Source organism: Rhinichthys klamathensis, unplaced genomic scaffold (genome assembly GCF_029890125.1).
Source record: "Rhinichthys klamathensis goyatoka isolate OS25496 unplaced genomic scaffold, OSU_Roscu_1.1 h1tg000180l_1, whole genome shotgun sequence".
In the NCBI taxonomy this organism is placed as follows: Eukaryota; Metazoa; Chordata; class Actinopteri; order Cypriniformes; family Leuciscidae; genus Rhinichthys; species Rhinichthys klamathensis.
In genome coordinates this window covers 2,253,736-2,266,623 of record NW_026606708.1, presented here as the reverse complement: position 1 = coordinate 2,266,623, position 12,888 = coordinate 2,253,736, and the positions used below count along the sequence as shown (strand labels likewise).

At 35.0% G+C, this 12,888-nt stretch overlaps 2 protein-coding genes across 2 annotated transcripts; one reads left to right on the top strand and one right to left on the bottom strand.

The window, feature by feature from the left end:
- Window positions 1-1,797: 1,797 nt before the first annotated feature.
- prok1 (prokineticin 1) lies at window positions 1,798-4,565 on the bottom strand. Its single transcript, XM_056260996.1, has 3 exons — window positions 4,098-4,565; window positions 2,925-3,050; window positions 1,798-2,171 (listed from the first exon to the last, which is right to left on the bottom strand). The coding sequence occupies exons 1-3, from the start codon at window positions 4,167-4,169 to the stop codon at window positions 2,052-2,054; spliced, it is 318 nt and encodes a 105-aa protein (XP_056116971.1). The 5' UTR covers window positions 4,170-4,565; the 3' UTR covers window positions 1,798-2,051.
- A 3,370-nt stretch (window positions 4,566-7,935) lies between these two features.
- On the top strand, window positions 7,936-11,659 carry lamtor5 (late endosomal/lysosomal adaptor, MAPK and MTOR activator 5). Its single transcript, XM_056260997.1, has 4 exons — window positions 7,936-8,084; window positions 8,174-8,235; window positions 11,011-11,128; window positions 11,296-11,659. The coding sequence occupies exons 1-4, from the start codon at window positions 8,050-8,052 to the stop codon at window positions 11,354-11,356; spliced, it is 276 nt and encodes a 91-aa protein (XP_056116972.1). The 5' UTR covers window positions 7,936-8,049; the 3' UTR covers window positions 11,357-11,659.
- The last annotated feature ends 1,229 nt before the right edge of the window (window positions 11,660-12,888 follow it).

The window sequence follows — 12,888 nt, the reverse complement described above, 5'->3', positions numbered from 1 at the left end:
GCATCTTATGTCCTTGCCTAACTGTAAAGTAAAAATATACAATTTATTAACTGAAATGGTTAGGAGCAAATGTTATGTGGAACATAGTCCATGTTGTTTTTCTGTATTTCATGGTTAATCTGTCTAATGATAAGTGACTGCTGAAATAGTGTTTCATTTTATTTTAGTGTCAAAGAAGTTGTAGAAAAGTTGATAAAAGACTGAATGTTAAAAATGCTGGTTTAGTGCTCATTTAAGTACACAGTTATAAAAATGAAGTTATAGAAATGTATTTAAATTACGGTTATGGTGACTGTTGTGATACATTGTTATGCATTGCTGATCTCGTCTGCGTATTAATGTGAACTAATGTATTGATGTATACATTCAATTCTCTGTTATATATTGTGTTGGAAAAGAAAGAAAATAGTTCACACAGCCAATACAGCTTGATGCACAGACAACCAGGAGTTCGTGTCGTCTCATTTATTTATGTCTATTTTCCCCTTTTCCAGGGGTGCAACACAATAGTTTTTTTTTTTTTTTTTTTTTTTTTTACATTCTATGAAGTGAAACTCAGATTGCTCCTGTCATACAGAACAGATGTAGACTGATAAAAAGAAGTGAAATTTTTTTTAAAAAAGAAGGGTCAAATGGTTATCTTCGATTCACACATCTCTAAATAGAAGATGATTATTGTGTAACATTGACAACAATGCTTCATGTTCCTGTATTGCACCTAAATTTCTATTTTACATTTTTACATTCATAAACCTTTTTGTTTTATATGTGCTAATGCATGTGTCTTATCTATTATTTCTCATTTTGAAAGTATATAAAATTGGGAAAATCTCTTTTTGGAGGTCTAGGGTATATATTTTTTCTCAAATATTTTGCTTCCATTAGTATCTTGGAAAATCAAATAGACATTTCAGTGAGTGCTGACACCCTAACGCATCTTGACAATTATTATTTGTTTTATTTGTAATATTTTATTGTTGCATTTTTTATATAGAAATTTGAAGCATTTTATTTGGAATACTATAGCATTTATTTTCGCAAGTGTTTTGCTGTCTTTAATGCAAAAATATGGTATTCATAAAAAAAATAAAAAAAACGTTTTATTAAGCATCAGATACCAGCTAACTAAAATATTATTCTAAGATCATTTTGCTATGTTCCCATTAAGTTATTTCTGAATGTACCGGCAACAATCAAAAAAAATTTTTGGGGGGTTAAATGAATGTTAGGGAACACTCCATTTTATAATTCTGCAAACATTATATGAACATTACTATTGAATGTTCTCTGAATGTTCTGAAGGAATTAATAACATTTAAAAACACCAGACAAACACCAAACTAAATTGTTTCAGGAAAAAAGAAATCCATAAATGATGTGTAAATAAAGTTTTTGTGCTAACATTTAACATTATTAAAGACCAGATAACTTTTAACGAACATTCTATTAATGTTGCTGGAAGAACGTTTGTTCATAACTTTGAGAGTTATAACGTTCCCTGTTAGGGATGAAACACTGTTGCTTGTTTCAGTTGCTTGTGATCTTTAATACCATTTAATCTCACCTTGAGCATTAGGTGTGCATTTCAGAGAAAGTCAGGTTCACTCTTCACAGTGAAAAAAGCACAAAGACAATTCAGACTGATTATATTTTATTTACAATAAATAAGCCTTCAACATATTTACAGCATATTGAAGATAAATTATTCAGAAACATGACTCCCTCCTAAGCACATTCCAAAATGTCTATGATGTACACAACATAAAGTGTATATATCAAGGTGTATGTAACATAAAATCAATCTGGTGATGAGACTAACTTTGCTTTTACTATCAAGTGTAGTGGATGCCAAGGTAAACCAGTGATTCTAAAGGTAGACCTTGTGCCACTGTGAATAATGTATGTCTGCATTTCTGTACTGCAAAGTGCATGAGAGTGAAAAATAAAAATGAGCAAAAAGGTGCTATGGCACTTGTTATTAATCTTCTTGTGCTATCCTGCTTTCAAGTATCCCCCTCCTCCATTCCTCTTTTCTTGAACTCCTTCCAGTGTTAAAAGTCTATGTTTTTAAAGTCGCTGTTGCAGCGATATCTGTTGTCGCTGTAGCTGGTGCAGACCAGATGTGGCAGGCAGGGGCAGGTGTGGTGTTGTCTCTTCCCGGGGAAAGGAAACTGCGGCGAAGTCAAAACACACAGATGACTTTATTAATAACTACATGATATTATTATTTCATATCATTTATTGTTATTATTGATCAGCAATGCATTGATTAAAAAAACATGAACTGCTACATTCAAATTAATAAAAATAAAGACCATTTATTTTTAAACCATGACTGGTGTAAAGTAAAGACGTAACCATTCTGATTACATCTTTGCAGACGTTAGTTCAGCCAGTCAGGATTAGACAAAACTCTATAGGCGTAAGTTTCTGTTTAAGGATCTTGTCAGTTTTATTAGTCATCATTGAGTCACAAACACCTGCAAATCTGCTTTCCTTCACCTTATAGCCTACGCTGAATGCAAAGCTTCTGTATCGGTCTGAGACTGTCCATCAGTGATAAACAGCCCTGATCTGTGAGACATTCGATCGATATCAGCTACACTTATCAGCAGATTCTTTTAAAGCCTTTCTCAGTCATTTCTGGCAGCAATCAGATCCGCTGTTTAAAAAGAGATTGCATTCTTGAATCCGAATGTGTTTCTTTTCAATTTAGAGTTGCTTGACCATCTATTGTCCGTTCTGACTAGTCTATCTCTGTTTTGCTCCTTCTCTCAATTTCTCCTTGTCTCTATTTTTATCTTTCTCTTCTGTTAACTGTTAACCTTGGGTTTCCTCGAGCCAGCCAGTCGAATCACAGCTTTGATTTTCCGGAGGGGTTTCTCGTGGCTCTGTACAGTGTGTGTGTGAGTGCATCTGTATACCTTGTGGCTGTACGGGTGGCATTCGTCTCCTTCCAGCCCCTGTGGTGTGCACATACGCAGGCCTCGAAGCCACAGACTCACTGCACAGCACAGACCCACGCCACACTGCACATCCCTGTCACACGCCTGACACACAAACACAACACACAATACGTCACATACTGTATGCCCTGGATTCACAATACATATAAGATCTTGCTTTGGCTTTGTTTACTTGCAAGATTACAATTTTCTACAAATGATATAGTGTATTTGCTCATGGGTGATATTTTGTTGAGCTTCTTGAATTCTCCAATGCCAAGAATGCAAATGACCTTTGTTATTAAATATTTGACTAATAAATAAGATTAAATAATGCCTTTTTCTATAATTTTCCCTAAATGTTCAGAACTTGTGATAGACCAGCAAGTAAGAAAGCCCCTTTTTTGGTAAGTCTGTTTTTTTTTAAGTGCACCTTGCAATATATTTATTATTCTATATGAAATGAAAATGCTAGATGATAGATTTAAATATGAGTTAAATGGAGGATATCAATTTAGGATGTTAAAAAGGATGGGAAACGCTGATCAAATATATAGGGGTTGGGATGGGAAATACCCAATGGCTATATAAAATGTGGAAAAACGGATCTAAAATCTGATACCAAACTTTCCTTTCAAAAACATTTATTCTAATACAGTAAGTTTAATCTGACACATTGGCTGACAGGCAAACAATTATCAATTAAACAGTAAGCCTGAATAAACACAATGAAGGTGAATCATAAATAAACTGTATCCATTGGTAACGCTTTAAGGTCTCTTTTGTTAACATTAGTTAATTCGCATTTTTTGAAGCATTTATTAACCTATTAGTTAATAAAAATATTCATCTTCACATTAGTTTACAGTGCATTAACAAATACAACTTTTGATCTTAAAAATGTATTAGTAAATGTTGATATTAACATTAACCAATAAATGCTGTAGTAAAATGTTAGTTAATAATGTTAACAAATGAAACCTTATTGTAAATTGTTACCAATCCATTTTGGCAAAATATAAAAAACTTTGTTCACTATTAGTTATTGAAACCAACTGAACATTATTCATTCTTATGTATAATTGCATAAATTAATGATAAATAAAAAATCAAATGAAATAAAAATGACTAAGAGTAAATAGTCAGACTTACCCCTGTGATGACGGCACATCTGCACCAGCTCAGGGACAGCAGGAGCACGGACAGTATCAACACCCTGCTCATAGCAGCAGCAGCAGCGGGACAAACACCACAAAACACTAAGAGCACCAACTATCTTTTTTCAGTCTTCTAAATCTCCCTATTGATCTTTCTTCTGTCCTGCGGAGCTCCCAGTGGATTTTCTATGGCCCCGAGGAGACGATTTGACTTCTCTGCTGTTCTTAACCTTCCGTCTCAGAGTGTGGAGTCTTTGGTAACTTCTGAAATAAGGTCTGAGATCTGGCTCTGTCTCTCTCTCTTTCTTTCTCCATCTCTCTTTCTCTTTATCTCCCCTCGCCCCTCTTTTCCCCCCACCCACACCTCCGCAGGGACTTCGTCATCTCTTTCTGTATGACGCTGGACTGGATGATGGAGAAGAGACCTTTAATGGATGTTTCACTTCAAGCAAATCCTTCCTGATGGCAGCTATTAACACGTTTTTCATTGGATATGTCTGGTTATTAATCAGATGAGTTAAATTTAGAAGAGCATTGTTTGCCAAACTTTGCTTATGGCTTACGTCCCCCCCAAAAGCCCCAATCAATAAGTCTCAAGTACACCTTCACTGAAACCTGAAATGTGTTCATACTGTCAACTAATTTTATACCGAATATCATTTATCATCACAATATCATTAATACAAGTCAGAATTTAATAAAATCACAGCTGACATGTGTTTGAAAACAGATTTACACACATAGTAAACAGAAGCACGAATGTTATCAGTGTAATCCACAGAAATTCATAAAAAACACAATATTTTGTTGATCAATTTAGTGTTTTAATTATTTTCTTAAAAGGAACTTAAATCAGTTTTTGTTCCTACTTTTATAGGTTTAACAAATCAAAGTCTTTCCAAGTATCCCTAGTTGGGAATCACTAGAGCACAAATTACTGTTTCAGTAAATCCTCTAGTTTGTTTGTTTGATTGATTGATTGGTTGATTAACATAATGTTTTGGAGGTATAATAGTTTGTATAATTTTTAGTATCTGCAGTTAGATTCTCTAATTTATTAAATTGTGCAACTAAAAGAATATTAGAATATGTCTTTTTTTATATTTTCAATTTGAGGAAATTTGTAATGATGTAAACAATTTCAATTTCAATGTAATTATTTTCAAATGATTTACTCCATTGTCAAAGAGAAAGAATCCTTCACACCATCATCTAATATCCTCTATGCATCCGGTTTCATGCGCAGCTTGTTAGGCTAAAGTAATTTAGTTTTTCCCCTTATTCACTTCTCCACAAGACACTTGTTCATTTTACAGGAGTCCACGGGCCATAATTATCACCTTCTCATTTGAATCATTAAGATTCATCGCCCTTTACAGCGCCAGAGTAATGTCAGTCGTGCAGCCAAGTTTCAACACAAGTCAAGTAAGTTCATAGGAAATGAGTCATCAGCGCAAGGGGTTGACGAGAGAAACGTTTATTTTTGCTTCCTGACAATATGATGCTGCTTCCAGGTAAATCACAACAAATTAAGCACTTGTCAATTCATTTGAGACGTTTAAGCCTACAGTCACCCCATGACATAATATGCACTGTCATTCACTGACAATTTCCTATTTACAAGTCTTAAATGTGCCAGTCAGACACAGACTGTTAAACGTATTCGACATCATGTCCTCTCAAGCCTGAAAACTTCTCTGAACCAGCAGTAACAAGAGTAATTACATCTCATCGCGGACACATGTGCCCTACTCACTACAAACAGTACATTTCTCATGAAGGGACTCTTTAAAAATAAGGACTCTTCAATTTCTGGTGTCAAGTTTAATCTGGTCTCGTACTTCAGCTTTTGCTGCTGTGAGGTCATCGGAAGGCCTGCACTGAATCAGCGCCCGAAGAACTTCATGCAAAGCTCGGCAGTTTTACACAGAATTAGAACGCCTGCCATTCATAAAAGCCACTTGCATGCATGGTTAAATATTCTGATAGTGCTTTTGAGCAATAATTCAGCTAACAATACATTTAAAGGAATACATTCATGACGTCTTATGCGGCCTTGCACTTTATGAAGTCAGGCACTCTCTTTTCATCAGAGTCAGATGCATATGGAAATGTTGCAGATGCTGATGATCAAAGCCTGGGTTGGAGATACGTGATGGAATGCAATTATACAGAATCAATGAGCTTACTTGAAATGATAGCTAAATAAAATATCCAACTTGACGGCAATTGGAGTGAAGGATAGCCGACTGGAAAATGTCAGTCCTATCTGTTGGGATTTGATTTACGTTTAGCGAGAGCATGAAAATGCCATTGGTTAGTCAGCAGTGCATTTCTTGGCTGCAGTGAAAGTGATGGATGCCACTGACGGCCCGGCCACGTAATTACATTGCAACTTTTTGCCCCGTCAGCAGACCAACTTGGCTCTAACTGTACAGGACTGGGTAGAAATCATCAAGCGTTGCTAGCAGGGAAGAACCTACGTTGGCTAAATGAGCTTGGACGCTGTTAAACATAACTTCATAATAAATGCAATATAATGTAATTATATTATATTATATTATATTACACTATATTATATTAATCTGGCCATTATACTTTATATAATAATTATATCATGTATTATATATAAAGATATTTACCCTTATATTTCCCATACTAATTGAACTAAATTATCAGCACACACTAATACCATGTCATTTTGGCACAATAAGAACACAAACACACAGGATAACGAATACTTCATTTATTCGATATATCAGTATAGCAGTTTGTAAAAGTAGTTAAAATATCTTGGCACTTAGTATCTTAGTATATTATTAATGAATCTTTTGAGAGAGAAATGAAGGGAAAATAAATTAAATTGACCTAAAAAATGTGATAGGCTACCCATAAGGCTGCACACATTCTGGAAACCTGAATCAGTTCTACTGGGCTCTAGGGATTGTTGCTCTGCTTCATTCCATTTGCATGTATATTGAACTCAATAAGCTGATTTATACTTCACAATTTGCACATATGGTTGGCTGTATTTTTGAAGTGTACAGTATACACATTCTAGATATATGATACAAACATATATTTAATGTATTATATAATGAACAGAGTAGCCTAAAACTGTCTTCATCAAAAGTGGCTCACGAAACACAAAAGACTTTTCAAAATAGAGAAGACAGCATCAGTTTCTGATAAAAGAACTCCTAAAATAAAATTGAATGTGAGGAGCAGGACTGGTCTTTTTTTCTGCTTTTGGTCAGAGCATGGGGTTGTCTAGACTCTAGAGATATCAACAGTGAACATTCACACGTTCCCCTGGGAGTTCTCATTGACAATGACAGCTAAATGTTAACCGGATATATTTGCCCTTTAAAGAATTTTTAAAGAATTCTTTAAGAATGTAGGCTATTATTGATAAAAAAAAGGAAGTAGAGGGAGAAATAAAAAGATGTTGATCTTGACACTGAATCATATGTGACCATCTGCTAATAATAGTCCTGCAGGAACATCCATCTAAAGCTGGTTGCTGCGTTTTGGTAAATTGTAGCTTGTTTTTTAAGTGGTCCAAGCTGGTCTTAAACCATTTTGGTGATTTTGGTCCTGCAAAACAACAGCTTTAGTTTCAGCAAGTCTGACTGCGTAGAAAATCGTCTGTTACTAGTGTAGCCTATCATATAACTTAAATTTAACCCCAAACACATTGATTTCAGACTACATGGAGAGTGTTTCGCTGCTTACAATATTTTCTTATTTACTGACAATGCTGACTTGAGCTAGATGGCGCTAGATCATATTTGCTTGGTGTTTTTTCCTTGGAGGACGCCGTAGTCGTCGCATGATAGGATGTCAGCTGACATCCCGGAAGTAGTCCAAATAACAACTGCCGCTTCCCCTCTCTCCACAATATTTACTCTTACTGTTAATTTAACATCGTTATTTAAGCCGCTATTATGGAGGGTGCACTGGAACAGCATCTTGATGATACGTACGTTAAAAAATGTCGTTATTTACCAAGCATATATAGCCTACTTATTTTGTGTGTTGCTTTTTCTAATCTGTGTTTTCTTACACTAGGATGAAAAATCCTGCCATTGTTGGGGTTTTGTGCACAGACGCTCAAGGCCATAATCTAGGATGTAAGTATAGTTTGTCTCGTTCATCCACTGGGTCATGATGACAGTAACGACTGTATTTGCGAAGTTTACATGTCCATTAATTTATTTATTTTTTCAGCAACATCAGCAGCAATAATTTTACTAAAGTTGTGAATGTTATTCAGTTTAGGCTACTTTCATAAAATTGGCGACATTATTACCATTTAAAATGGACAACTTACATCAGGGTTGTTATTATTAACTAAATCTAAAACGATTAAAAACCTATGAGTTAATTGAAATAAAAAAATAAAGAAAATAAAATTAGAAATGTTGCTTAGGAAAACTTAATTCAATTTAATTTAAGTATTAAAATTAGAAATACATAACTAAAACTTAACAAAACTGAAAATAAAACTATTCTAAATTTTAATATAAAAAACTAATAAAAATGACAAAATATAAAACAACAAAATGTTAGTAGTAAAAAAAATATTTATAAAAATGAAGCTAATTCAAAATATGAATAACTATAATAGTAAAATAACGCTACATTATTTAATTTAGTTTCACTAATAAATTAAGGGTAATAATATATGGAAGCTTATTTCTGCCATAGAATAAAAAAATAAAAAAGGTAATTGCGCCTTTTTATCTCACAATTCTGACTTTTTTTCTTTTCATAAAAGTATTAATTACTTATACTATCTAATTACTATCTTTTTTTAAATCGTACCCACAAATGGTTGAATAGTATCATTGTTTCCACAAAAATGTTAAGCAGCAAAAACTGTTTACAACATTAATAATAAGAAATGTTTCTTGATCATTAAATCTTAGAATGATTTTTGAAGGATCATGTGACACTGAATCAGTAATGAGTGAAAATTCAGCTTTGCCATTACAGAAATAAGTTACTTTTTTTTAAAAATGTATTAAAATAGAAAACAATTACTTTAAATTGTAATTGTATTACTGTTTTAACTGTATTTTTTGATTAAATAAATGCAGCATTGATGAGCATAGAGACTTCCTTCAAAAACATTAAAAAATGTTAATGTTTCAAAACTTTTGACTGAACATGTAAACTCACAGTTTTTTCAAACACAATTTTTTTTTCCTTAGAATTGTGAGATGCAAATCTTCCAGAGGGCAGTAATTCATACTCTATGTGCAATATGTACAATGCCTCGGCTAAAATTTGATGTGCTTCCCTAAGAACTGACTGTTTATACAATGACTCAAAAGACTGAGGTTCCTTTTTCCCTATGGTCTTCATCACTATTTTTACCAGGCGAGCAAGCTTAGACTTTGCGTGAGCCGTACGGTTACCAAACCATATAATAATGCCATATCTAATTATGCTCTCTATAACTGCTCGATAAAATAAACGCATAATTTTCTGGTCCTCTCCATAAATCATAAATCTGCACAGAAAATACACTCACCTAAAGGATTATTAGGAACACCATACTAATACTGTGTTTGACCCCCTTTCGGCTTCAGAACTGCCTTAATTCTACGTGGCATTGATTCAACAAGGTGCTGAAAGCATTCTTTAGAAATGTTGGCCCATATTGATAGGATAGCATCTTGCAGTTGATGGAGATTTGTGGGATGCACATCCAGGGCACGAAGCTCCTGTTCCACCACATCCCAAAGATGCTCTATTGACAACTCATTGTCATGTTCAAGAAACCAATTTGAAATAATTCGAGCTTGTGACATGGTGCATTATCCAGCTGGAAGTAGCCATCAGAGGATGGGTACATGGTGGCCATAAGGGATGGACATGGTCAGAAACAATGCTCAGGTAGGCCGTGGCATTTAAACGGTGCCCAATTGGCACTAAGGGGCCTAAAGTGTGCCAAGAAAACATCCCCCACACCATTACACCACCACCACCAGCCTGCACAGTGGTAACAAGGGATGATGGATCCATGTTCTCATTCTGTTTACGCCAAATTCTGACTCTACCATCTGAATGTCTCAACAGAAATCGAGACTCATCAGACCAGGCAACATTTTTACAGTCTTCAACTGTCCAATTTTAGTGAGCTCTTGCAAATTGTAGCCTCTTTTTCCTATTTGTAGTGGAGATGAGTGGTACCCGGTGGGGTCTTCTGCTGTTGTAGCCCATCCGCCTCAAGGTTGTGCGTGTTGTGGCTTCACAAATGCTTTGCTGCATACCTCGGTTGTAACGAGTGGTTATTTCAGTCAAACTTGCTCTATCAGCTTGAATCAGTCGGCCCATTCTCCTCTGACTTCTAACATCAACAAGGCATTTTCGCCCACAGGACTGCCGCATACTGGATGTTTTTCCCATTTCACACCATTCTTTGTAAACCCTAGAAATGGTTGTGCGTGAAAATCCCAGTAACTGAGCAGATTGTGAAATACTCAGACCGGCCCGTCTGGCACCAGCAACCATGCCACGCTCAAGATTGCTTAAATCACCTTTCTTTCCCATTCTGACATTCAGTTTGGAGTTCAGGAGATTGTCTTGACCAGGACCACACCCCTAAATGCATTGAAGCAACTGCCATGTGATTGGTTGATTAGATAATTGCATTAATGAGAAATTGAACAGGTGTTCCTAATAATCCTTTAGGTGAGTGTATAATCTGCTGCACACAGGAGCAAATTGAGCAGTATAGAGTTAAACCATTAAACATATTGTTCAATAAAATATAGGGTTATAGACTTGTGCTTTTATATGGGTTTTCTTGAATTTTTGAAATCTTTTCTATTACTCACCATAATATGAGAACGACTTAATACTGTAACTGTAAGCTTCTTTAATGTTTCAATCTCTAGGCCGTGGCTCGCTCTCTGATGAACATGGAGGAATTGTGTCTGTACTGGCCAAGCAAGCTGCTTCTCTAACCAAAGACCCCACTGACTTCCCTACTGTGTGCCTGGAGTCTGACTGTGGGTAAGAAGCTTCATTTTGATAGAGAACAAAGAACAACAAAACAAACTCCAGATCTTAAAGGCTTAGTATCCTCATCCTAAATTTATTATAAATAGACTTTGAACAATACATATTGCAGCTGCGTTTTAAGTATTAATTGGGGAATGTTTGTAATTTTGTTATTGCAGGAACATTTTGGTGAGAACACATGGAACAATTACACTGGCCGTCCATAAGATGGCATCATGAATTCTGTTTGTATCTAATTGTCAGATATTGAACGTGCGCAGTGTTTTTAAACACCATTACTTTGAGTTTGAAAATCTTTAAAGGTTTATTGTCAGCAACATAGAAGCTTAATGATTGGCTGAGATCAAGTCCTCCTTCATATGCGAAAACCATCAGATGTTTGTTGTCCGTGGTTAATCACTAATTTCTTTTCCAATATTTGTACTTTCTTACAACCATAAACCACAGTTCAAATGTGTTTACTGCTTTTTTGGTCAAACAATATTGTTTCCAGTTAATAAATTGTGTTATTTAAGGAAACTTCTTCTGACTGTGTCTTATTGCGCATAAGTACGTGAGGGGTGCTTTAGTTGAAGTACCATAGTGTGTCAGAAGGGGACAGTAGTTGTAACACATTTGCATGAAGCAGATTACTGAAAATAATCTAATCAGAGCTAAAGTGTTTTCATTCTGAGCTGCAGTTTATATTATAAAAGTTGAGACAGGTGAGGTGTTTTTTAATCCTTCTCTGTAATGGTCAATAAGTCATTATTTCTTAAACAGAGACATGTAAGCCGAGAAAACTTTTTGAAAAGAGGCAACTATAATTATTACTATTGTTTTTTAGGAATAACAGAAATATTTTATCCCTATCCCTTTTTCTTTTCTTTATGTTTGCTTGGATTGTACTGGTTTATGCATATGGAGAATGCAGAGAATTCATTAGTCTTATTTTTGTCATGCTCACTCTCCAGTAAATCATGTGAGGGGAAAAAATTAGGTATCTGAAGATTGCTGAATTTTTTATCAGTCACTCTGGCCTGTCATGAAGCGTTCCTTCTGAATGCATGTGATGACTGGTGACCCAGACTTTTATTTGCCAAGTTTGCAGTTAATATGATGATATGCAAATAATGCAATAGGTATACAAAAAAAAAGCAGCATGAATGCTAAGAAATCAAGCTAAGCAGTTTTTGTCCCATTCTTTGACGTACTGTATCTGTAATGTATTATTTGTAATGTTTAGTAGATGTTCTGAATGTCTAACTTTTTGTGAGCACAAAAACAGCACTGACAACAGAACGCAATGTAATCATCATATTAGCATGTGTGGGTAAACATAACATTTCATGACTATTAAGAGAAAACACAGTTGAAAGAATTGCACTATATCTTTTTGTATAATGCCATACACAACCGAGAGGACAGATTATATTATCTGAATTGCAGCTCCAAATAGTTTGACAATTTCGGGATCAACTAAACATTGCAGAAGGTTTGTGTGTGCTTAAGTCAGCAGATAAGTACATTTGTATGGTTATTATACCATTTCAGAATACAGCAGGTGTATTTATGGAAGGTTTGACCCATTGTGCCATAATGAGACCGGACTAAAGAAGGACACTTGACACATGGCAATGTTTACCTGCTGCAGTATTAAAATATCTAGATCATTCAGGACAGTCTGTCATTCATTACTGTCTATTTACCTGTGTTCTAACAGCCTCAAATATTAACCTGCCTTCAACCAACCCTTTAAGCACCTGAGCATC